Consider the following 23,377-nt stretch of genomic DNA (forward strand, 5'->3'; position numbering starts at 1 on the left):
GAAGCGGCCGCGTTCCATCCCGCCTGTGCGCGTACCCGCCCGCGTTCCAGCCTGCCTCTGGCCGAGGCGCGTCCGAGTCGCGTCACGCGAGTCGCGTCGCGTCGCATCGCGTCGTCCCTCTCTCTGCTCCTGCTCTCATGCGCCCCGCGTGTGCGCCCTCGCGCCCCGTCGGCAGGTGTGCGCCCGCCCCGCCCCGTCGCTGGGCGTGCGCCCGCCGCTATAAAAGGCCCCCCGCCCGCGCATACCTCCACGGTGGACCCAATGACAATCCCCACCATTGCCCGCGCCCACCTCTCTGCCGACACGTACGACTACTGCGACGTCCTCGCGACCGTCGCAGAAGACTCCACTCACGCCGAGCTCTGGACCGCGGGAAACATCGACAGCCCTCACCCTCTGTTCGTCATCGACCACGCCCTCCTCCAACTCACCCTCTGCCCCCTCAACAACCTCACGCTCACCAACGTCGACGCGTCAATTCGCGTCCCTTCGCTCCTCTCATTCCACATCCTCTCCGGCTGGTCTCACCTCAGCCGCCTCGCCTTTGTCGGATGCAGCCACACATCCGCCTGGCTCTCCCTCCTCCGCGCCGGCGCCCTCCCCGCCCTCGACCTCCTCGTCCTCTCCCATTCCGACTATGATCTCCACGCCCTCGTCGACGCCCTCTCCACGCGCGTCGCAACCCACCTTCGTCCCCCCTCAACCTCCAGCTCACTCGCACCCGATTCAGCCCTACTCCCGCCGGTCCAGCTTGGCCCCAGGTCCTCGCATCCGTCAGCGCCGTCCGCTGGGAGCAGTGCTTTTGCACCATGTCGACCCGATGCTGGCTGCCGGATGAATTTGACGACACCGAACCGCCCACTACCGACGACGACGACATGCGCGACGACGAGTCCTGTAGCGGCGGCTCCGAAGATGGCGGCGGCTCCGAAGACAGCGGCTAAAGTGACGCAGATGGCGGCTACAGCGACGCAGACGACGACCACGGAGACAACAGCGACGCAGACGACGACAGCGACGAAGAGCTAGATCTGCTTGCCATGCTCGCGGCGGTGCCGCCGCCCTGGCAACCCTCGTGGCGCCTCCAGCGCGGCTGCAGCCATTGCTAGGGTGTATCTTCCGCTCTTGCTCAGTGTCCATGTGTACGTGTACGAAATCCTTATGCCTAGACTCTGCCCTCCTCCTCTTGCTGCCAAGTTATGCGTGTGCGCCGCACACGCCAAATATATATATATCCCGTGCCAATCCGTAAAGACTCCCAAGAGGTCCTTGGGAATCTTGCGCCCGCCTGCCCGCGCACTTCCCGGCGTGTCGCCCGCCCTCTGTCCCCGTCCTGTCGTGCGCCCCGTCGGTGCTTGCGGCGATGCGTGTGCGGCGTCACAATACTTGGATGATAGTATTAGCACCACGCTCTAACCAACTGAGCTAGCAGGCCCATAGATATATTAAACAAGTGTGTACTATAATTGGTCAAGACAATTTCTGGACGTGACTACAGTCAAGGACAGGTCACTGTAACACGATCAGTCACTGCAACACCCTTTCACACTCCACCTTACTGCTTTTCTCACTTGCTACTACTGTTTTCTCAACCTCAATGGAATATGTGGTCTATCTAGCTACTACTGGTATGCTTTCCAGGCTGAGAAACCATGAGTTCGGCGCACAATAGATTGATTGTTCTTGGGCGCCTATGAGAGTGACACCTTGATCATCCACTGTAACATCCATTCTCGGGCTGCAGAGAACTCGTCGCTGGGATATTCACCTGGACATCACTGATAACACTCCTTGTTAGAGCGCCATTCTGACCACGTGTGGCGCCCTTACAAGGAGGAAATCATGGCTACGCACCACACGTGGTCAGAATGGCGCTCTAACAAGGAGTGTTATCAGTGATGTCCGGGTGGGGATTTTGAGGGTAGAAATTGGTAGATGTATGGAAGGTATGTAAGTATAAGAATTATTCGAGCACAAAACATCGAGGGTTTCATTGGTAGTGGTCGAAAGGTTGCATGATTTCGATTTGGGCGTTACAGTGGAATCACAGTTATGTCCTATGAACTCTGAAGTCTTTGAGGATGTGGAAAAGGACCAAAGGCCAGTAGACATAACCTCTAGCTTGCTTTCGCTAGACACCGGAGACAAGGGCCAGGATGAGGTCATCTCAAATTTGGCCCAAACACGTGCCTATATCGAGCCAATGGGACGTGATTTTGTATGGCCGGAAACCCGAACATAAATTCAAAAGTTATGTTTAAATATGGGCTTGTCTTATTATCAATGGCCCAAATGAAGCTTATGCGCCGGTCTGAAATTGGTCAACTGAATTGACTTTCCGCTTTAGGGGCATCAAAGATCCTGAATTTGGGGCAAAGAATTTCGGCCGTCCCGAGAGCGCATCGTATATGTTGGATTTAGTTTCGCATATGCGGCGACCTCAAACTACGTCCCATTGGCTCGATGTAGGAATGAGTTTGAGGCGAATTTAGGGCGACCTCGATCTGGTCCGTATCTCCGGTGAGAGTTCGGACGTGGGCGCGCGACGAGAGATCGCGTCGCGCGCTTAATCCCTACACCCCTACACAATAGGCTCGTGTCTCCCCTCTCGCAGCAGGAAGCTGCTACTTAGTTATGTTGCTATTTGCCGAAATGTTGAAGGGGAGGCGAGCAGTAAGTGATAACAAACTTTTCGCAGCCGCATAGCGGGTGGCCGGAAATCCGGCACTACTGATAGTATAATGTAGTACCAAACCACCGTAATGTTGGGAGCCTGTCTCGGCTGCAAGTTCCAAGCTGTGTCAGATTATGCTTTGTGGCGCCAATTACGCAGCGACAATATATGATCACAAGAACGGTACTTTCTCCATCTCTCCAGTGGCCAGAAAGTCTTCGTCAAACGCTTCCTCAGCTGCTTCCTCCTCTCTCTCTCCGTCGTAACCATCGTCTCCTGCCTCATCCGCCCCAAAGTGCATGTCTTCATCTGACACCGAGCCATCCGACCCGGGCAGCGAGCCAGGCATGCTCTCCCGCCTTTTCCTCCGTCGCTTCTGCTTCTCGAGATCAGTCTCGTCGCCTTCGTCCTCCGAGCCCGAGTCGATGAACGTGGGCGTGCTCGATCGCGGGCTACTGATCGGGGACGCAGACTGGGTGAAAGCAGACAACGTGCTGCTCAGTCGTTCAAAGGACGACATCTGGCGCAAGTGGGACTCGTTCCGCCGCTGCTGTGCTCTGTCTTCCTCCGACTTCGTCGCCGGTGGCGGTAGGGCAAACCTGTCCATGTTGTTCGCCTGTCTGCTTCCCATGAGGCTGAAATGCCTGAGCCGGGCTAGGGTACTCTGGTTGGACGTGTCGGAGCGCGCGCTCAGTGCGGGAGAGGGTGGTGTCAGGTCTGGAAGCGGGAAGTCTTGCATGGGTTGTTTCCAGTAATTGAAGTCGGTGTACTCCGCTGCCCATGTCCGATTGATAGGAGGGAACATCTGATCGACGAGGTCTGTCATGTGGATGTACCTTCAAAATTATGCGTAAGTACAGGATAACATTAAGCAAGGTAAGGGAGGACATACGAGGACTTGTAACCCGCTAGCTCGAGCAACTCCATCCGCACCTCACTATTCGAGTCAATGGTGAAGATCCGCGAGCTCGGCACGCCGACACTACGATATGAGAGTGCGTCGGTGATGCGGTTCCCGAACCCAGCATAGAATGGGTTTGTCGCGGTTGTCCCAAACAGCTTTTGGATGTCGCGTAGAGCAGCCATCTTGAACACCTCGGGTTTGCGCATGATGACCTCACTACCCATGCCCTCAGTCAGTTGTACTGTTCACTCAAGCCTGATGTCCACCATACCGATGCAAGGACGTCAATAAACGATCGGGGCTCATGATGACGGGGCCCTCCGGCAATTGGTAGTCATTCTGCTTGACACCCTTGAGGTAGTCGCGCGTCGAGTCCGCTTGGCCGATGGCGCGCGAGGTGAGGTACAGGATCTTGTAGCCGTTGCGACAGATATCTGTATACAGCTTCGCCACGCCGAGGTGCGTCCAGTCACGGCCGATCATCGTGAAGACATGGCCTAGCGCATCTGACCTATCGCATATAGTCAGAGTCTGACACGTTAAATTCGGTTCAAACATGCACATACTTCGTAATCGTTCCGTCAATGTCCGAGATGACGACTTGATCGGTATGGTCCCAGACAAAGAGACGTGCAGTGCATGCAGCAACCCCCGTTGCTGATAAAGAGAATGTAATACTGTTCGCGCCTGGCTTCAAATCGAGGGTTTTCTGCGCGATGTCAGCGAGAAGTGGAGATAAGGACTGCATGAACTGTACTCACAAGTTGCTCTGAAGTGAGTCGGAGTGTCTTCGCGTACCGTTTGGGTTTGTCGTCCTCAGAGGACGTATCGGACAAGGGTGACGCGGGCGTCCCCAGTTCAGACGCGCTATGGGAGGGTGAGAGCGGCGTAACAGATGAGGACCGCTTCGTGGGCGACGGTCCTGGCTGTGGTACTTGCGTATTGCTCCTTTGCTGCACAGAACACTCAGAACTTGGACTGTCATCCAAGCCACAGCGCGGATGAGGTGACTTACTACATTGGGCGGCGCAGTGTTCATCGACTTGAGGTTCGGTCGCTGCGCAGGCTCTGCATTGCGACTCCGGCTCCACCAGCGCACCCACGATGATGACGAAGGCGGTGTCTTCTCCATGGCTGTTGAACCCGACATGTCGGATGGTGTATGGTTCATATGTCGAGACTCATCATCAGAAGCATAGGGGGCCTCTTCATCAATGTCCTTCAGCCGTGACCGATGGCCGTCCCATTCTCGTGAGCGCGATCGGGATGGAGAGCGGGCGAGCTTGCCACGAAGCGCGGCATCTCGCCACAAGACGAGCGCGTCCATCAATGGAGACCCGTCCTGCCGAGTGATGCACCTACACATCCGATGTGAGTTCATGTCTTCAGATGTTATCACGTATTGTTCAGCTCACATATCCCCCGCCCACTTCAATACCAGGTCTTCGTCGTCGATGACCTGGTCGTCATTAATAAATTTCTCAAAGTCTATCTTCCCTTGCTCGAAACGCTGCATGTCCACCACCTCGTCTTCACCACCTAGAGGCCCTTTACCGCCTGGCCTCCCCCTGCTACCCGCCCCAGGGACGACGCTGAGCTCAAAATCTACCACTCGCCTCTCGATAGACACCCTGAACCTTGTCGGGTTCCGCCGATCAAGGGCCAAGCGCCCTCCCTTCCCGAACTTCAATTCGTCCTCACCCTCCTCCATAGGCACGGGCGATGAAACCATCTCCTCGCGGTCCTTCTCACTGACATCCGTGTCTAATGACAAGTCCGCCATCCGTTCCTTGCCCTTCCGGCTCGGGCCTATGCCGTCCATAGACGGAAACGTAGTGCGCACTGGCGTCCGCTGCGGGAAGCTGCCCCACTCCCACATGTACTCCTCTGTCTCGGTTTGGATGTGCCCCACGGGGATGGTTGTGTGCGGACCGACCTTGGCCTTCCTGGCGTGCATCCGTGACATAGATGGCGAGCGCGAAGGGGGAGTTGTCGGCGGGGTAAGCGCGCCTTGCGGAGGTGTCATGCCGGTTGGGTAGTCGAAGGGAGGTTCGGAGGTGGCTCGCATGGTAGGGAAGGGGACAGGTACATTCGTAGGGGGTGATGGCGTGCCTACATACATGTTTAAGTCCGGAGGTAGACCGGATACAGAATGCAGGATCTTACGAGATGGTCCTGGTGTACTTGGCGGGCTGGGAACCTGGGAGCTCGTGGAAGTTGACGAACCTCGAGGAGTAATAGTTCCACCTGAGTGACTTCGTTTGTGCGAGTGATAACCCTCCATATCGAATACCATGTCTGCGAATACTGCTGGAGTCTACTTCCGCCAAATGGCATATTCTGCTTACCGTCAGTGTATACGACCTCAGGACCCTCCACATCGTCTGCTTCTGGCAAGATCTCGTCTCCTTTATTGCTCCTGAAGCTACTGGCAGAGTGTCTTGCTGCGTTACGAGTGGCAAGGGCTTTCTCCCTCACGAACGTCTCCTCGTCCTTCTCGACCTCGGATACAGCTTCTGTCAGCGTGTGATCCTTGAGTTTGTCCCTTTCTGACTTGCCAGCCTCTACGCCTGCACCCACAAGTGCTTTCCCGAGCTGGGCAGTGCGGACGAGAAGTGGCACTTGGCCTTCACTGTCTTCACCCTGTCGATCCTCCGGCTCGTGTAATGATAGGTCTTGTTGCGATTCGGAAGCGTTGAGGTCGAGGAACTCGGGTTCTTGTGTATCCAATCCAGCATCCCTTGGTTGCTTCTCAGTGCCTTCCTTGGCGCCGAATCTACCGGCGCGCTGCACGTCCGCATTGGTTTGCCCAGGTTGGGTCGCCTCCAGAAGGGGACTCGTTACAAGGTTATCCGGGACGTCCTCGTCTGTCTCGAAGATAAAGAAGGCCTCGCCAGCCTCACCAATCTTCATGGGAAATGGAACTTGGTTTCCATTGACAAACATCTTGACCTATTCGGCATAGATCGAATCGCAGACACGCCAGAGTGATGGTCCAACGCACCTTCTTGTCGCCTGGCCTGAGGACCTGCCATTTTCCGAACCTGACGTGGAAAGGCGAGCAAACCAGCTCATGGTCGTCTTCTCCTGGCCGCGCGATGTCTGCCTGACCATCCTGCGGTTTCGGTCGTTTCACTACGATGACGTCTATAGCGCCCGTGAGGGTGGCGGGGTTGAGATCCTTGTAGTACTGGTACGGTGCACTGATGGCGCTGACTGCACCCCGCAGGTAGTTCATCGAGCAGGCGGGGGTCGTCGAGCGAAGGTGGTGGTACGCTGGAGAGCGCTGCGTGCATCCCCGGAACCTTGTTCGCCCCCAGAACTCTCCGTCCAGCCTGGGGGCTCGCGACCCACGTGGGCCAAAAGCATATGATTCTCAGCTGGAGGCGCTGAGCCTGCCTCCGTTCGATCGACGTCCTTTACGCCACTCTTGGGATCATCCCAGCAAACACATCCACGCTAGCCCACTCCTCAGCATCATCCGGCACATTCGTCGGGTCGAAATGGCGACGGAAAATATGATACCGACAGGTCACCTGTAACGGGTCTCATACTGAGCACGAAATCGCAGATTTTACGTCTCTAACAGTCATGTCTTCGTGGTCAACTGGTCGCAAGTGTGGATTTTGCGGGTAATGCACGGCTAGGAGGCTTCGAGTCACACCACCCAAGTTCTGTACCCCAGACAGGATCGCTCACATACGGTGACAGTCACCAGACACAGGAACTCTGCGATCACCAGGTAGTATGTACTTATGCAATGTAATCTTTGACTCACCCACCGCACTCTACAGGCGCATGACCGAATCCACGACAGAAGTCAGTGCGGGCGTGCTTCCAATAGAGTCCAGCTGAACTCCTCGAGCTCTCGATCAGAAAGAGTACGCGCTGGCCGAATGGGTTTAGTATTGGTACGTAAGCAAGCTGAGGAGTACTTACATAGGCTGTCCACTCACGGTATCGGACCTCAAGCTCAAGGCCTCACCTTTAGTCGTCGTGAATTGCATTCTGGAGGCACTGTGATCGCAAGCAATGCACAGGAGCGAGTCCTCTCATTGATACGAAGTCCGTTGGTTTTTAGCAAGTGAACCGCATTGCTCACCCGAAGTCAATGACCTCAATTCTGCGGACACATTGTCTAGTTTGAGGAGGAAGTGCCACTCAGGTAGTGTTGATGTTGCCCGTGTAGGCCGAGAGGGTGATCGGCTGTGCGAGACTGCGAGGACCCGCCCTCGGATATCATGCATCAATATTCAGAGGCCCCAATAATTGGGCAGCCTCTCAACCAGGAGTGACGGCAAGGCCTTGGCAGTGAGCACATTGGCATACTACTAGTATCTTACTCGAACCTGATGTGCACCCATCCGAGTTTGAATATTCCGACGATAGTTCACTTGCCAACACCAATTTACAAAGCTTCGACGTACTCATAGCTGGACGATAATCAGGTACTTATAATGCAGTCCAACGTCATTTGGAGGCGTCGTCAAAGGGAGAGGGCCGAGCAAGTACTGGGACGGGGACAAGATGCACGCGCTCACATGACCTTGGGCGTGTCGCGCGATGTTGTGGGAGTGTATGCCTGTGTGGGTCCACGGCTGGAGGCAAATGCGGCAGTTTACCACGGTTCGAGAGGGAGAGAAGAAAGGCGGCGGGTGCGACGTGCTCCTTGTCCTCTTCGTCCTCCTCAACCTCGACTTCGGTTCTGCTCGACGGTTCACGAAGGCCTTACGCCCCTCACGCTCACCGCAAACGACGCTCACTCAAGACCCTAGGACAATCTACGAATACGAACAGTATGATCCCTCTCATCCCCGCTCTTGTCCTCGCCTTCTTGTCCTTCCTCTCTTCCGCCTTCGTCATTCTCCGCATCGTCATTCCCATTTTGCCACCTCACCCTCTCAGCCGTCGAGTCCGTCCTGTACGTCCTGTTCCCTCCTCTATCTGATTCACGCTGACAGCACACACAGTCTGAATTTGGCCTTCCTGACTTCCGTTCTCTTTCCCCGGCAGACAAGAGCCACGTCTGGCTCGCAGCATGCGACGTCATATCCCTCATCCTCTTCACATGGCAAGTTGTGAACGAGTACCTCAACGCGTCTAAGGATTACGATGCCGCTTCGGACCCTGCCTCCGCTGTCAGGCTTTGGCTAGCCTTGACTCTCAGGCAGACATGCCTCTTCATCGTTGCCATGCTCACGCTCGTCCACGTCCGTATGGGTCGCTCTGTGGCCCTTGGCAAGGGCCACTGGATGATCTGGGCACCGACCGCCCTCCTCGTCATTACTGGCACCGCGATCTCAGCAGTGCTGGCTGCAACGAACGTCCCGAGCTTCTTCATCGGACTGTTCGCATATTCAACCACTATCTCGGTTGCCAGCACAGTTGCCTTCGGATGTTTAATGGGCACCTTCGTCATGATCAGGCACAACCTCGCCACGCTCAACGATATCCGGGACCCTTGGCCCCCGGCTCAGGAGGTTGAGGTGAAGCCCCGCCCATCCTTTGCGACCGAAGACATCGACGCTCTGAAGGACGGTAGCTCCTGGATCACGTCCCGGGCGAGCTCCCACCGCGAGTCCGTTTCCGCGTTCTCATTCTCGACTCACCACTCCGCGAGGCCGTCGAACGGTAGCGTGCGTATCATGCAGAACCCAGCGGGTGCGGCGTCTCATCCCTCCATCCCGCCGAAGTCGTCCTTCTGGTTCAACCCCGCCACGCCTTTTACCGGCCGCGACTCGCCTGTGCCCCCGGTTCCCCCGCTCCCGTCGCCTTACCGCAATGCGCCCGACTCTCTTGACAGTCTCGTCAACGACCCAGACCCGTTCAGGCGCGCTGAGACCCCGCACGAGCTGGGCTCCCAGCCACGCGATCGTATGGGCTCCCAGACGTCCTGGCTCACAGAGCCGTCGATTTACCAGCCTACTCTCTCGGCGTGGTCGTTCCCTGCGACCCGTCCGAGCTCGCCGATCACGTCCCCCAGCACACCTGGCCCTGATGTGGGCTTGCTCCCGTCTACGACTGCTCGCTCCACGCCTATCATGACTGAGACCCCTGTTCTGGGTGGATATGGGTACGATGCTGAGAAGATGCAAGTAAGCATGTCTTCTACTTCTTCTGGTGATGTCGACGTCGACGTGCCCCGGACTGTCGCGTGGCTGGCGTCCATTTGGTTGCCATTCGTGAGTCAAAGTTATATATCTCTGGATATCACCTTGCTAACTCGTTGTCTGACAGGTGTTTTCGACCCCGTACCTGCTGATCACTAACTTCTCCTCTCCAATTGCGTCCTCCGCTGTGTCTATCTTGTTTGTTCTGTCGGTTACGATGTCTTCTCCTCTCCTCGCTCTGCATGTTCTGTGCAAATCGCCGCTGCCTATTCCGTCCGGTCTTTTCGAGACATACAGCGAGCCACCTTCTGCTGCCAACCGTGCGCCTTCCCCCACAAGCCTGGCGCCGTCGTTCAAGTTCTCTCACGAGTACAAGCGCAGTGGTAGCGTGACCGTCGTCGAAGGCCGTCGCAGCGGTGACGTCTGGGTGTCCAATGGCGACGCAACTGACGGGAAGAACAAACTGCAGCGTGCAGTTGGTCTCCTCCAGCCTGTCCCCAAGCTGTCTGTGCTCCCGATCAACGACGTGCCCGAGCCGATGCTCACGCCGCCGCTCCCCATCCAGAATGAGGAGGATGCTCCTACGATCCCGCCCACGCCGCAGTCGGAGAACTATGCAGAGTTCGGACAGCACCGCACGCGCAAGGAATCGAAGGCATCGTCTTACTACTCCGGTGCTTCCGCTGAGGCGCACTTGCAGTCGCAGATCTTCATCGCGCAGAAGCACTACTCGACTCTCGCAACGAAAATGGTTCTGCCCCCGTCGCCGGATCGACGTGCCTCGTTCGATGACGCTCCCGTCGGTGCAGCTACTGGTGTCGAGGCCGAGCCCAAGGAAGCCTCCCGTGGGTCTCAGCACCTACGAACGCGCTCGGTGTCCTCGATCAAGGACCCCCGCGAGACTCACTTCCCGATGAGCCCGCCGCCGTCTTTGCCTCTGCCGCCAACTCCCCCGTCCATGCGGGAGCTCAGGGAGCGCCAGGCGAAGCTGTTGACCCACCGCAAGACCCAGTCGCACTCGTCGTCCGTGATCAACTACTCATTCCGACCTGTGGACGATGACAACGTCGCCGAGATCGACGCGCTCTCCGCTGGCCTCCTGCCGATCCTCGTGCCTGGCCTGATGGTCGGTTCTGATGTGAGGGTGCGTGAGTGGACGTGGGACTCACCTGCGTCGATCGCGAGCAGGACAAGCAGCAAGTACACGAAGTTGGGTAAGACGTCTAAGGGCCACAAGGCTGTACCCTCTGAGCTTGGGGGCTTGTCGTCTGAATTCCCCTCGCCGGAACTGCACTCGACTCCGCCCGCGCGTCGTGCGAAGACTATGCAGCGTGATCGGAAGATCTCTGCGCATAAGAGGAACCACTTCAGTCTTCCTAGGTGCGTTTCCATAGGGTGATGTGCTCATGCTTGAGAAGGTTGACTTAATTGTAGCCTTAGCCTTGGCAAGGATGGTCTGCACACCCTATCGATGTGGCGCAACGAATTGAACCAGGCCATCGAGGGTGCCGTTCGTCATTACACAGCTGCGACGGGGAGTGACAGTAGGAGGAACACCGTTTACGGCGGTGAGATGTTTACAAACGCGATTTCCGGCCTGAACATGGTCGACGAACGCGAGGAGCTCCTGCGGCCTACTTCCCCTGTTGTTGTAGTGAAGGCTGAGGCTCGCCCGGTGTCGACTGGCACATTCGGCCAGCCGCCTCCCTCTCCAGAGGATGTCCCCGCCAACGTCAACCCGGCTCGTAACTCCCTCGCGACGTTGATCACTGCGCTAGACCAGGAACTGCGCCTACCGCCGCCGTCGTCTGCGGCGTCGGACGTTACGCTGTTCGACTTCGATACCACGACCGGTCCCGTGGCTGAGAGTACGCCGCACGAGTCCAAGACACGCTCGAGGCCCTCGTCCTACCAGCCTCCCCCGCCCGTCCCTCAGCTCCCTAACGGCACGAAATCTAGCCGCCGCTCGAGTATCGTCTACATCAAGTCAGACGAGAACTCGCCGCCAGCGCCGAAGCCCGCCGCAGTTGCGTCCAAGTCTATCTCTCAATGGCCGTCTCGCGCAGTGAAACCGCTCATGCCGAAGAGCAGGGCACACAAGATCGCTAAGGAATTTGTCGATGGTAAACAAGGGTCGCCCCCAGGCCTGCGCCCGCTCTCGCTCCTGCAGGACAGGGACGTGAATTCACCTATCAAAGAGATACGCGCGCTGAGCATCGGGAAGAAATCCAAGCACGTCAACGACGAAAACGCCGACCCAAACCCGAAAGGCAAGGGCTTGAAGCCCCTGAGGCTCGCAAGAAAAGACACCACGAAAGAACGCGCTGCGCTGCGGAAGTCTGAGACGCTCCCCGATGTGGTCGTCCGCCCTCCCTCGCAAAGCCAGCACAACGGATTCGGTTACACATTCGCCCTGTGACGAATGAACGCTCTCGATTCGCTGAACTCTGTTTCTTGTTGATACCATTATGTTGTGAGTTATGTTTGTTCGATACGCTTTCGTCGCTTTCCACGCTTGCTCTCTACGGTGACGTGTCTATGCTATGCTCTCCTCTCTCCTCATCGGTTATTGTGTAAATCAGTATAGCTATACTGTGAAGTACTATCCCTATGCTCTCCCTCTCTAGTTTTGTCTCTGCTGTCGATGTTTTCCTCTCTGCTTGCTTTCTTTTGCCCTGCTGTGCCAGAGCTCTCAATCTCGACGATGGAATTTTGTTCCAGGTAGACAGGGCGAACAGTGTCCGCTCGAGTCCTTAGAAAACCTACTGTACAATAGCCTCGCGATTGTTGAGCGCCTGGACGCCCGTCGCTCGTTTACGTGCTAAAGCACGAGTTATACATCTGTAAATATGCCTCCCAAATGCCTCCACAAGTGCACGTAGCCCGTTCAATTGTATAAGTAGTCGGACTCCCAGCACCACAAGGCTTTGCATATAGCTGCCTGAGATGATGCTCTTTACATTCCAGGGCCGAAAAGACTGATCCAAGCGGATGGAGGAGGACCACCTTCCCTGATCTTGGTTTGCCCGCAATATGCAATCACGTACTTGGACGGATGCCAAGCAACAGTGGGAGAGGATCCTAGTGCGGGGACTCGATGCAACGGTATACCCGTCTCCGTAGCGCACTGGGAGCGGTCAGCCAGAGAAAACTCGACGGTGCATCCGAGAGAACTCACGATGTCAATGTACGAGCCTGCATTCGCGATTGCCAGGAACTCTCCGTCGTGGGAGAAGCTGAGTGCGTTGATAGCGTTACTGCGAGGGGGTGCCCCGGTGAGTGTACGACATTGCTATCTCAGAGGAGAACGACTCACTCGCATGCGGTGATTGTACGCGTGCAGATCCACTCTGACAGGTCGAAGAGGTTCACGATGGAGTCGTGACCACCCGATGCAAGGTATCTGCAACGTGGATGAGCTGTGTGGTTCCTGGGTAGCCAGTACGTCAAGACACATACCTGCCTCGTGGATCCAGAGCAGCCGCGACGCATCCTCCTACGTGAGCAGGCGTCGCGTGCACGATTGACAGGGAAGGATAATCCAGAATCCGGATCGTTGCCTCTGACTGATGGGTCAGAATGAGTCCATCTCCAGCGTGGTTGAATGTCACGGTAGAAGCGGGAATCTGCAGATATGGTGAGATCCGGAAAGCTAGTCCTCAAAACATTTGTCACATACCGGATCCTTGTCCCACAGATGCCATTGCTCTTTCGTTTCTTCACCTTGTTTGCTGCAAGTCATCCCGTACAGCTGCTTCCCTGATGTTGTATAGAGCACGGTCTTTCCATCGGGAGAGTAGTTGAGCTGAACCGGGAAGGCTCTCAATTGAAGAGACTGTACGGAACGACTCTCTACAGAAGATATTAGGCCAGCAAGTGACAGCCGATCGAAAGGTGACCTACGCCGTGTATCAAAGAACACGATTTTGCGGTCTTTCTGCCCGGAAGCGCAGAAGAGGTCGGGATGTGTGGGATTCCATGCTATGTAATCGACTTCGTCTTGGTACCCTCCTGAGAACATAGTTGCCGCTCGAAGCTCCATCTGACCTTCAAGGACGCGTCAAACGCCTGGATACCAAGATGCCCAAACTTGCGGACGTACGCTTTTCTCTGGGTTCCAAAGGCGGACGGCCTTGTCTATCCCCACTGCTCCTAGCCGCTTGCCATCACAGCTCCAAGCGACATGGTTCATGGACTGGGGTGATTGTATCCGTATGTCGCGAGGCCGAAATGCAGAGAATGTGGGGGCCTAAGCAAGTGAATGGGCCTTTCAGAGTCTCAAATATAAAGGATTGGTAGTAGCTCACATGGAGACCTCTCGCAGCGAAGGTGGTGTGTGGAGGGGAGAGGGCGGTCGCTGTGGAGGTGCAATCTCATCCTCCTCTTTACTCGCGGTTGGTTGGTTAGACATTGATGGCACTGAGTGTACCGCTCCTTAAAGATCGAAGGGCTGCTCTATGCCGTCGGAAACTTCGTTAGTTTCTTGCTGTAGGTCTGTCAGGTCGCACCAGAGGTGAACGTTGAACGGCGGGACCAAGTTGATTCTGATGCAAGACGACTGCCTCGAGTGAATCAAAGACAAACAGAGCCAGATGATAGGACATACAGTAATAGACGATGAGGCCTTGTTAGGCTGGTCACCGTAGACGCGATGTTCGACGTGTGTTCGGAACTTCAAGCTTTAAGATGTCGATGAACGACTGGGAGTCGCTCAAGGAGGCGCCCACGAGCGATGTTGGTGGTACAAGCGCTCACCAAATATTGAACGTCTTGTACTGCCTTGTACGCCCGTTGTACTCGAATCGAGTAGATTTACGACAATATTGACACCGCTAGCGAAAGAGATGCTTGCTGTCAGTGCGTGACTGTATGCAACGCATTATTGTTGCAGTCAAACTCTCAGTTGCATCGCGATTTGCCACTACATAATTCGCGGCCCCATCGAATTCTCAAACAGTGCCTGCGTCCTACCTATTAGACTTCTCAGCGGTCAATGACATCTATTGAACCCTTTGGCCATGGATGCGACAAGAATGTAAAGCCAACAGTAGCAGAGAGCAGGTGCAGAAGTTCAGAAACAATCAGAAGGCAAAAATATAAATGTCAAGTCATGAGGGGGCTTGCCGGCCATGGCCTGCAACAAACATGTAGAGAGTACTAGAGGGTATGGCAGCAACTACCTGGACCGTATAATAGTATTTACGGGCATGAGAAACAGAGACCTCTGACGATGGATGGATGAGTACGGAGCGGAGTTTGCACGACACGAGCATGATAGAGCACTTTGCAGAACCGGGAACAAGAACAGGGACACGAGAAAAGGAGAACGCGACGTGTAGAGCGTGCAAGGTAGAGCGACTAGTAGTAGATCATAGGGGGCTGGGGCTGATGGTGAGCGCGGTGGTCCGAGGGGAACATCTCATAGGGCATGACCTGCGGAGACACGTCCATGTACGCAGGATAGGCATAAGGGTCGGGGTAGTAGTACTGCTGCGGGTAGTAGCCCATCGCTAGCGCAGGGTCTCCCTGGGGCAAGACAGACGGGTTCGCAGACTGCGCGTCGCCGTTAGGCGCTGCGAACTCTGGCCGCGAGTCAGAGGCTGCCTCTCGTTCAAACCGAGATGCCCCCACTGACTCAGAGCTCGAGACACGCAGCCCGGAAGGCCGCGAAGAGTGCTTCTTTCCATCCGCCGTGTCCACAGGCGCACGGATCTCGATGCGGCTGCTCTGGCGCGCAGGTGTGAAGATGGCACACCAGACGAAGGGTCAATAACTGGACGGGCGGTGTGTGTGACTGCGCGTACGGATCTGGCGATGCGACGGAGTGGGAAGGGTGGTGCATGTGGCCGGGGACGAAGGGGGCGCTCATGGAAGGATGCGGGGTGTGCGTATACATCACCGGCCGTGGTGTGAACATCGGCGGCGGCGGCGGCGGAGGCGTGGGCTGATGGAGGTAGACAGGACGACCAGTCGCGAGCTCGTATGGCATGCCGTGTTGGTTGAGGCCGACGCCTGGGGGAGAGCAGGTGCGTATGCGTAAGGCGAACCATAGGGGGAGGGAGGCCTGAGGCACGGAGAGAAGTTGGTTTGCAAAGGCGGGAGAACAGGCGGCGCGGGTCGTCGGCCTGGAGAACAGGTGCAGCGGGCACGGAGGACGACTGCGTTGATATCGATGCACGGCGAAGCACTGTTTCCTTGACTTGCGGACTCGAGTCGTGCTGCTCGGACGCACCACCGGCGGCTGCAGGGCGAACAGGTCAGAGCGAGGGGCGCTTGACGCGGATGGTAATGAAGTGACTCTCGGACTCGACAATGACCTCTGCATTGGGACTGGAATACCGGAGGCGGCGCCATAGTCGTAGACGATACGGCTGTCACCGAGTCGATATGGTTCGCAGAAGGCTGAGGTTGCGATGTTGACAGGTTGATCCTCCTGTTGGGCACTAGATTTGGTCGTACTGTGAATACCTCCTCTATGCTGAGCTCTGCCATAGTAGTCGTTGGTTCTTCGCAACGATCTCCGGTGTTGGTGCAGGTGCAGGTCCTCGATAGCCTTCTCCTTGCCTGGACGGCGTGGTAGGCGAATGACAAATGTCACTTCTCTCATCCTCCGGTGAAACACTGACGGGACTGGTGAACCCAACCTGACTGCGATAGTATGCCTCGGCGGCGCCCTGACGACGTGATCCTTGCTACCTGGCAGCTTGACACGATAGCCCGGTCCCATACCTGGACGCGGCTTCAGAGCCGTGTCAAAGTAAAGGAAAGCTTCGTGCTGCTTGGTCCACATGCGCTCGGGTTTCATTGCAAACCAGATACGATCTGCGGCAGGCATATTAGACACCGCGTGCACTGGTGAAGTGCTACCGCTGCCGCCACGCGCGAAACTTCCGCGACCACGGCCACCGAAGAAACCACCTCTCCCGCGGATGGCGAACCCACGTTGCGGCCAAAGCGCACCTGTGGAGACTGCTGCTGCTGCTGCTTGGTTTGTTCCTGTTCCTGCGAGCGCTGCACCTCCAGGCGCTTCTCGTCTCGACGCTTCATCTCCTCGAAGCCGTCGTGGTCCACGTTTCTCGACTGGAGGACCTCCTCTGCAAGGGCAGGCTCAGTCTCTCGATCCTTCCGGCATCAAACCTGCCCCCGAAGAAGACACCCCGCCCTCTCCCGCCACGCATTGGAGGCGCACCTCGGCCGCGGCCTCGTGACTGCCAGCGCCCCCTCCACCATCCACTCAAGCTCCGAAGATCCTTGTCCAGCAGTCGGTCATCGTGCCCCCAGAACTCGCCAACCTTTGGCACGAACGATGGATCAGTCTCAAGCCGCTGTTGATATGCTTGACGCGCAGTTTGTCCTCGAGCTCGAGGCGGAGCAGATTCCTGTGCGGATGCTCCGAGCTGGGCAGCGCCTGTCTTCTTCTGGCTGGACCTCTCGTATAGGAGGCGATGTTGGTGGAGCAGAAAGCGCGATTGGCCTGCGCACGCTTGGCTTGTTTGCGAGGTTTCTTCGGCGCGGGATGAGGCGAGATGAGGTGCTGGTCGATGCGCTGACGGTCGAGGTCAGCGAAGTCAATGACAGGCAGTTCCTCTGCGCCATTGGCATGCTCGGCGGTGACCATGTCCGCCCAGTCGGTGGCCGCAACAAAAGGGCCAGAATCGGCCGCTATGGACGTACGCTTGGACCCAGCAAGAGGCGTACGACCGTCAATATCGAGCGGAGGAGGGCTCTGGGTCGTACTGGGAGTGACGACCTCTGAGCGTCCGTTCAAATGGCCGTCCTCTGATAGGGATTCAGACTCTGAAGCCGATGCCAGAGAAGAGTGGTCGTCATCGGATTCATCGTCTGAAGTCACCTCCCGCTCGATCTCCTCGTCGCTCTCATCGAACTTGGCACGGCCCCGCCGCCTAACAATGCGAGTCTTCCTGGACCGCAGACGTGATGGGTTGGTGAGAGAGTTGCCGGACTGCTCAGGAATGGACGTGATGGGTGCGGGTGCGGACATGACTGAAAGACTGCGAGACACGAGATCAGACTTCACGTTCTGCGCCGGAGAGAAGAGCAGCAAACTAACGTTGGAATCGGAATGTAGAGAAGATGGAAAGAAAGCCAGGGGAGCGGGAAGATCGTTGCGGGCGTCGACAAAGGACGGTGGCAGAACGAGGGAGACGTAGACAAGGAGAGCGCGGTGTGAAGGCACAAGTGGCACGCTTTGTCAGCAGGCAGTTGGCTTCCAAAGACGCCCGTCGGCTGCGCGACTGACTCTAACTCATCCCTGGCTCGTCTCAGCCACCCAGCCAGCTGGCGGGACCTGCTTGATGTCTTGTTTTGCTCGAATCGCAAGCTCACACTTGTTGCGGGCGTGCTTGTAATCTGGCTTCAGATGGGTTCCTTGGAGTCTGTTGTCTGAAGCTAAGAGTGAGACTTGCCCTCGCGTGGGCAAGCCCGTGCACAGACCTTTTGGCTATACAACGAGGAGATCTACCTTTGTCCTTTCACCTATACATCATCTGGTGCGTCCGTACAATTCTTTCTGTGAATAGTCTGCGACAGTTGTGCAACCGAATGCCTCAGTTGTCATCGACATCTCTGTTTATCCAACAAACGCATATCGGGTTGTCACATTTCTGCTGTGCATCTGGTGAGTAAGCGATAGTACTAGGCGGCCGTTCATCCCCCCAACACAGTGTCCTCCAGGAACGTCAATCTGAGGCCAGTCAAATTCTGATATTGCTGCGCGACACTCAGTATGAGTATCACGGAAGCCCGAGAACCGCCGCCCGTTTGCTTGGTGTTCTGAACGTCCGGGCGGTCCCACTATTGGTTTGTCACGACGCGCTTCCTCACGCCGGACGTCCGTATCATAGCGATGGTGGACGTGTCAAGGAAAAGTGTTCCCGTGTATCGTAACATCCACAGTGCATTGCAGGTCTTGCCAGACTGAGAGATCTGCAGGAAAGCGTCGTTATCACTGACTTCTGGAGCAGGAGTGGGTCCGGTCGCTCCAGCCTCAATTGGGGTGGAACATCATGCAATGGTTCGAGCTCTCGGATGCGACATTCATCAATCTCGGTGTCAAGACGAAGATAACAGCAGCTCTTCATGCAGGAGGACAAGATGGTATCGGGATGCGAGCTCGCAATGTCAGGCAAGTCTCATTGTAATACCAACCATGTACGGTTTGTCATTATTGTTCTTACTCTCTGGAGTCTGCATCAACCAGTTACCAGGTTCGCACTCCCGTGAGTCGCAGCGGCGCGATCCACATTGTCATTATTGCGAACTTCTATCATGTATGTAACATTGCAGCAACTGCTGATGTCGACGCATGCTCACCAGCGATGTACGTCCACGCTGTCTGATGTCACAGCTCGGCCCATGTATCGACGCACGTTTCACCTTCACACAGTACACAGGCTATGTTGCCTAGAAATATTCGGACTTTACTGGGGCAGCGTATAGCCTATACGCTGGCCGTGATTGCAAGCGTTATACCGGTGAGTATACGTAACTTGTGCAATAACCGCTCGGCCGCAGTATCCTGTGCCGCGACATAAGGTTGGCCGAATGACCGTGGTTGAGCACGTTGAGCAGCGGCAAAGTCACATTGTTGTACGGGGCCCGAGGCTAGATCTAAATGTTGAATCGTGATTGACGTCTTGGAACCGCGATGAACATCAGGGCGACATGCCCATGATCTGCCATGGGTGTACAGGCCGCATGTCCACTTTCACTGCCGAGGGTCTGCCAGCTGCCCACGGGCTCTAATCCCATACATAGCACCTGTTCACGTTGCTTATGCAACGTCTTCCAGATTCCAGGAAGCGCTTCTCGTGAAGCCTGTATAGACCCTCGTCGGGGCCTCGCGACCGTACGTACCACCCCGTCCTGAGTGAGCCCAGATCTCCTACACCATGGCGATACATTTCGCTCTGCTATTGGCGGGTGCTGCCATGGTTCAGGTGACGGAAGCCGCAGTGTTTTCGCTCACTTCATGGTAAGGCGGTATACTGTGCCAATTTCTACGAGACTCAGACTCAAGGCTAGCATGGAATGCATTAGGTACAAAACTCGTACTCCTATGCAGCATCCGATTGGCAGAGTGACATAACCACCGCCGCTGGTATTGGGATTGACGGCTTCGGTAAGTGATTGTATTCGCATACCTCCTATAGATGCTGATGCCCTATAGCCCTCAACATGCTCAGAATGACTATGAAGTCGACCGTCTCGTGGACGCCTTTAGCGTCGCTGAGGCCCGATGGGCTTCAAGCTGTTCTTTTCGTTCGACATGTCCTACTCTTGGGCGAGCAGCGACATGGTTAGCATCGTCCAGAAGTATGCTAACAGCTCAGCCATGTATACATGGAACGACGCCGTTCTAGTGTCTACCTACTCCGGTGAATCGTATGGCGACTCGTTCTGGTCCGACTTCAAGTCCACTCTGGCTGCTGACGGCATCACAATTATTCTTGCACCGGCGTTCACGACCTACCGCGACCCGAGCGATGCGAATTCCTTAATGTCCACGTTCTCGTCCATTGATGGCTTCTTCAATTGGTGGTCCTGGTAAGCCTCGCTAACCCCTCCCTATCGTTCGTATTGACAGCGTGGAAAGGCCCGCTGATGTCGATGCCAACCTCACCACTGCCACGGACCTCGCATATCAGGCGGTAGTGAAGTCCGACCGTACAGGCCCCTACATCATGTGTAAGGAAACTTCACTTGTTGACATGATATATCGGCTTGAACTTTGTGAAGCTGTGTCTCCTTGGCAGTTCAAGAATCTTGGAACGAACGATACCGACTGGGTCGAGCTGAGCGATACATTATGGTACTACCGGTGGCTGCAAGCGATCCAGGATGTCAACCCGGATATCGTTGAGATCGTGACGTGAGCACACCAGTTCTGCCTTTTATCGGAAATAAGCCTCAAACCAACCTTGGGTGTAGCTGGAACGACTACGCCGAATCTCACTACATCGGAGAAATCAACTCAAACGTCGATCTTGGTGACCTGGCCCCGAACTACGTGCGCATTTGTGCATCCGTCTCACTGACGTTATGATGATCTATTCATTAGGTCGACGGTTTCCCCCATACCTACTGGAGGAACGTATCGCAGTACTTCATCAGCTGGTACAAGTCCGGTGGCGCACCAACGGTGACGGTATGTAGGGTTAAAATCTTGATCTTCGCTCAATGGTCTGAGACATCATGATGAACAGGATGATCAAGTCATCTTCTGGTACCGTGGCTGGCCAAAGGACACAACATGCAGCACTGGTTCGCCACCCCGCAATTACGGATTCCCAGTTGATGCGGTCTTCGCGCTGGCACTGCTGAGCTCCGAGGCCAGCGTACAGCTGTACATCGGGTCGAACTCATTCTCTTGGGACGCTCCCGCTGGTGCTAGCATAGGCAGCGTGCCCTTTCCGACCGAAGATTCTCAGATACCGTATATTGAGATCGTGCGCGATAATACCACGATCAAGAGCGGTTACGGTAGTCTCCAAGTGAACCAGACTGGATGTTCTTACTACAACTTCAATCCCTGGGTGGGCATTATTGACTGAGTAGATCAGGTCGTTGGGGATCTATTGGAAAGCACAGCTACCGAACGCACATTTATGGGGCATCTATGAGTTGTTGAGTGCTGATCCGTCTATTGTATATCTGCTTTGGGCTTTCGTTACGCAGGAAATGATCGCTCATTCCGTCCTCCTGGCTACGCGAGGCACCAACGCCCAGCAAATACCTTGCGCTCCCAGAAGCGCTACCACAGTCGGCTCCACGACCCAAATACCACTCCTCGTGCTCATGACACCGACCACCAGCGGCCACAACGCGCTGCCGCTCTGCCCGATGGAGCTTATAAGCGCAAAAGCGTCCGCATGCATGCTGCGAGGGATCAGCTTCCCGCCAGCTATGATCGCAGCCGTGTAGAACGTGGAGATAGCAAGGCCAACGAAAGCCGTGCACACGGCTGTGGATGCGAAGGAGGGAATCCACCATGCCATGAACTCCAAACCGATGGCGCACAGTAGATAGACGAAGACCGCGAGTCGCTCCCCCATGAGTATGTTAAGGGCGGGAAGCGCGATCCTGCCGACCGCGACACCTGTGCAATAAAAACGCGAGTCAGATTACAACAGTCGAAAGTCGAGAACCGTCTCACCGAGATAGAAAGCCGAAGCCACCCAGGACGCTCCTTCCGGGCTGCCTTTTCTCACTTCCAGCGTGTATGATACAATCCAACCACCGCTACCCAATACGTCATTTCACGAGCACACCGCAAGAAAACAGCAACGTACATAGACTCCTCGGCCCTGCGATCACGATCAACATGGTAAGACACTGAGGGACTGCTCAACACGTACCCGACGTAGAACAGAAGAAACATGGATAACGTCCATACGGCACGGCTCTTCAGAATAGCGCCACTGATCGCAGAGTTGGTCATGTTCTCGCCGTTTTCTGACCCATTTTCAGCGGGATGCTGTGGAAGGGAATGCAAGTCGTGGAAAGCAAGCCATGCTAAGGCCAGGACGGGGATGTTCATCCCAACGTTGGTCAGGTAGAAGAAGTGGTACTGAAATCAGCCGGGTGTCAGTCGAGAAACATGAATGAGAAGGAAACTTACCGGGATACCACGACTCGCCATAGCGGTCGCAACTAATGGACTTGCAAACGCGCCCAAGCCGTAGATGCCGTGCAAGAGGCCGGTCCACATAAGTGGTTTGGGCAGGGTAGCGAAGTACGCGTTACACAGTCCAAGCTGTCGCATGCTATGAGCTCGGGTTCGTCGCGATCATGGCAAATTAAAAGGACCTGGGTCGCAAAAGCAGTTCCTACGACGAAGAAGCCAAAACACATCACGGAAAAACTCTTCTGCTGCGAGCTGTTGATGATGTTCTAAACAAATGAATTAATCTTAGCCCCTTACATCATGACCACGATGCAGCGTGACGCAACAGCATACCCCGGCCAACTCAACGATCGCGGAAACACAGAACGCATAACCGAAACCAATTCTCCGCGCCATAGCTCCAGCTCCAGCGGCTGCAACCAGGTAACCTACGAACGTGCAGACAAACAAGATGGCGACATGTGCGTAGGTTATAGCGAAGGCCTTCTCGATGTAGGGGATGAGAGCACCAGTGGAGCCTCCACTAGAACAGATAAAACGTCTCAATCAGCCTGGCCTGGATGAATTTAAAGGGGATGGACTGACTTCCATCCGGCAAGGAACAGTGTGAAGAACGAAGCACCCATACGCAAGATGCGCATCCTCTTACTCTCAATGAGAGGTTCGAGAGTTGGAACTACAGCTTCATGAAGAATAGGCGGATACGCATAAGCCTCATTCACGTTTCCCGCCGCGCCAGAATCTGCTGGACGATCGTATTCCGCGGCAGCATACGCCCCTGACTTCACGTCTTCTTTGTTATGAACGTCACAGGCAGCGATGGTCTCGTCGGAAGGCCCTCTTCTGAACGCGGGGCGCACAGACAAGTACGGTTCGGCCCCTGTTGACACAGTCGTCTGGTTCAAGTCGTCAGGTAGCTCAGCCCTAGGATCGGACAAAGCGGGTTGATGGCCATGGATCCCCGCCTCGGGCAGTTCGTGGGATTCCATGTCTTGCAGAGGGGCAGCGTCAGAGTTGGGGTGAGAGGACAAGAGGGGCGGAAC

At 55.8% G+C, this 23,377-nt stretch overlaps 7 protein-coding genes across 7 annotated transcripts; 3 read left to right on the forward strand and 4 right to left on the reverse strand.

Annotated features, from left to right (window-relative positions):
- Positions 1 to 125: 125 nt before the first annotated feature.
- B0H18DRAFT_1205322 (uncharacterized protein) lies at positions 126 to 1,029 on the forward strand (the record flags this gene model as incomplete). The annotated part of the gene is made up of 1 exon (XM_048036124.1): positions 126 to 1,029. The coding sequence occupies exon 1, from the start codon at positions 262 to 264 to the stop codon at positions 1,027 to 1,029; it is 768 nt and encodes a 255-aa protein (XP_047900829.1). The 5' UTR covers positions 126 to 261.
- Positions 1,030 to 2,579: 1,550 nt separating this feature from the next.
- B0H18DRAFT_965089 (Lipin/Ned1/Smp2-domain-containing protein) lies at positions 2,580 to 6,865 on the reverse strand. Its single transcript, XM_048043232.1, has 10 exons — positions 6,583 to 6,865; positions 5,927 to 6,530; positions 5,745 to 5,876; positions 4,994 to 5,690; positions 4,594 to 4,936; positions 4,340 to 4,531; positions 4,145 to 4,287; positions 3,850 to 4,089; positions 3,567 to 3,794; positions 2,580 to 3,510 (listed from the first exon to the last, which is right to left on the reverse strand). Exons 1-10 carry the CDS (start codon positions 6,814 to 6,816, stop codon positions 2,847 to 2,849), a joined length of 3,477 nt encoding a protein of 1,158 aa, XP_047900830.1. The 5' UTR covers positions 6,817 to 6,865; the 3' UTR covers positions 2,580 to 2,846.
- Positions 6,866 to 8,263: 1,398 nt separating this feature from the next.
- B0H18DRAFT_503 (uncharacterized protein) lies at positions 8,264 to 12,376 on the forward strand. Its single transcript, XM_048038341.1, has 4 exons — positions 8,264 to 8,499; positions 8,549 to 9,760; positions 9,816 to 11,068; positions 11,129 to 12,376. The coding sequence occupies exons 1-4, from the start codon at positions 8,377 to 8,379 to the stop codon at positions 12,105 to 12,107; spliced, it is 3,567 nt and encodes a 1,188-aa protein (XP_047900831.1). The 5' UTR covers positions 8,264 to 8,376; the 3' UTR covers positions 12,108 to 12,376.
- A 268-nt stretch (positions 12,377 to 12,644) lies between these two features.
- B0H18DRAFT_1112209 (WD40-repeat-containing domain protein) lies at positions 12,645 to 14,099 on the reverse strand (the record flags this gene model as incomplete). The annotated part of the gene is made up of 8 exons (XM_048032784.1): positions 12,645 to 12,815; positions 12,867 to 12,945; positions 13,005 to 13,091; positions 13,148 to 13,314; positions 13,368 to 13,540; positions 13,592 to 13,730; positions 13,791 to 13,937; positions 14,004 to 14,099. 8 exons carry the CDS (start codon positions 14,097 to 14,099, stop codon positions 12,645 to 12,647), a joined length of 1,059 nt encoding a protein of 352 aa, XP_047900832.1.
- Positions 14,100 to 14,605: 506 nt separating this feature from the next.
- B0H18DRAFT_965099 (uncharacterized protein) lies at positions 14,606 to 17,870 on the reverse strand. Its single transcript, XM_048043233.1, has 11 exons — positions 17,760 to 17,870; positions 17,171 to 17,700; positions 16,826 to 17,048; positions 16,627 to 16,763; positions 16,333 to 16,606; positions 16,204 to 16,309; positions 16,028 to 16,171; positions 15,917 to 16,007; positions 15,762 to 15,887; positions 15,444 to 15,700; positions 14,606 to 15,415 (listed from the first exon to the last, which is right to left on the reverse strand). Exons 2-11 carry the CDS (start codon positions 17,688 to 17,690, stop codon positions 15,047 to 15,049), a joined length of 2,247 nt encoding a protein of 748 aa, XP_047900833.1. The 5' UTR covers positions 17,691 to 17,700; positions 17,760 to 17,870; the 3' UTR covers positions 14,606 to 15,046.
- A 1,729-nt stretch (positions 17,871 to 19,599) lies between these two features.
- Positions 19,600 to 21,261, forward strand: B0H18DRAFT_1080819 (glycoside hydrolase; the record flags this gene model as incomplete). The annotated part of the gene is made up of 9 exons (XM_048031283.1): positions 19,600 to 19,647; positions 19,748 to 19,833; positions 19,878 to 19,932; positions 19,959 to 20,254; positions 20,304 to 20,395; positions 20,447 to 20,579; positions 20,639 to 20,717; positions 20,769 to 20,855; positions 20,914 to 21,261. The coding sequence occupies 9 exons, from the start codon at positions 19,600 to 19,602 to the stop codon at positions 21,259 to 21,261; spliced, it is 1,224 nt and encodes a 407-aa protein (XP_047900834.1).
- Positions 21,262 to 21,396: 135 nt separating this feature from the next.
- Positions 21,397 to 22,960, reverse strand: B0H18DRAFT_1080820 (MFS general substrate transporter; the record flags this gene model as incomplete). Its single annotated transcript, XM_048031284.1, has 7 exons — positions 21,397 to 21,806; positions 21,864 to 21,949; positions 22,066 to 22,277; positions 22,329 to 22,463; positions 22,517 to 22,600; positions 22,668 to 22,857; positions 22,920 to 22,960. 7 exons carry the CDS (start codon positions 22,958 to 22,960, stop codon positions 21,397 to 21,399), a joined length of 1,158 nt encoding a protein of 385 aa, XP_047900835.1.
- Between the last annotated feature and the right edge of the window lie 417 nt (positions 22,961 to 23,377).

The sequence above is a fragment of the Fomitopsis serialis genome (assembly GCF_022376445.1).
Source record: "Fomitopsis serialis strain Sig1Antser10 chromosome Unknown B0H18scaffold_1, whole genome shotgun sequence".
Lineage (NCBI taxonomy): Eukaryota > Fungi > Basidiomycota > Agaricomycetes > Polyporales > Fomitopsidaceae > Fomitopsis > Fomitopsis serialis.

Coding starts and splice junctions, on each gene's coding strand:
- B0H18DRAFT_965099 (XM_048043233.1), bottom strand. CDS start 17,690: ATGTCCGCACCCGCACCCATCACGTCCATTCCTGAGCAGTCCGGCAAC. Junction 16,764..16,825: donor GGTGTCTTCTTCGGGGGCAG/GTTTGATGCCGG, acceptor CCTCCAGTCGAG/AAACGTGGACCACGACGGCT. Junction 15,416..15,443: donor AGTTATTGACCCTTCGTCTG/GTGTGCCATCTT, acceptor CCTGCGCGCCAG/AGCAGCCGCATCGAGATCCG.
- B0H18DRAFT_965089 (XM_048043232.1), bottom strand. CDS start 6,816: ATGAACTACCTGCGGGGTGCAGTCAGCGCCATCAGTGCACCGTACCAG. Junction 4,288..4,339: donor GACTCACTTCAGAGCAACTT/GTGAGTACAGTT, acceptor GACATCGCGCAG/AAAACCCTCGATTTGAAGCC. Junction 4,090..4,144: donor ATTGACGGAACGATTACGAA/GTATGTGCATGT, acceptor TATATGCGATAG/GTCAGATGCGCTAGGCCATG.
- B0H18DRAFT_503 (XM_048038341.1), top strand. CDS start 8,377: ATGATCCCTCTCATCCCCGCTCTTGTCCTCGCCTTCTTGTCCTTCCTC. Junction 8,500..8,548: donor TCAGCCGTCGAGTCCGTCCT/GTACGTCCTGTT, acceptor CAGCACACACAG/TCTGAATTTGGCCTTCCTGA. Junction 11,069..11,128: donor AACCACTTCAGTCTTCCTAG/GTGCGTTTCCAT, acceptor TTGTAGCCTTAG/CCTTGGCAAGGATGGTCTGC.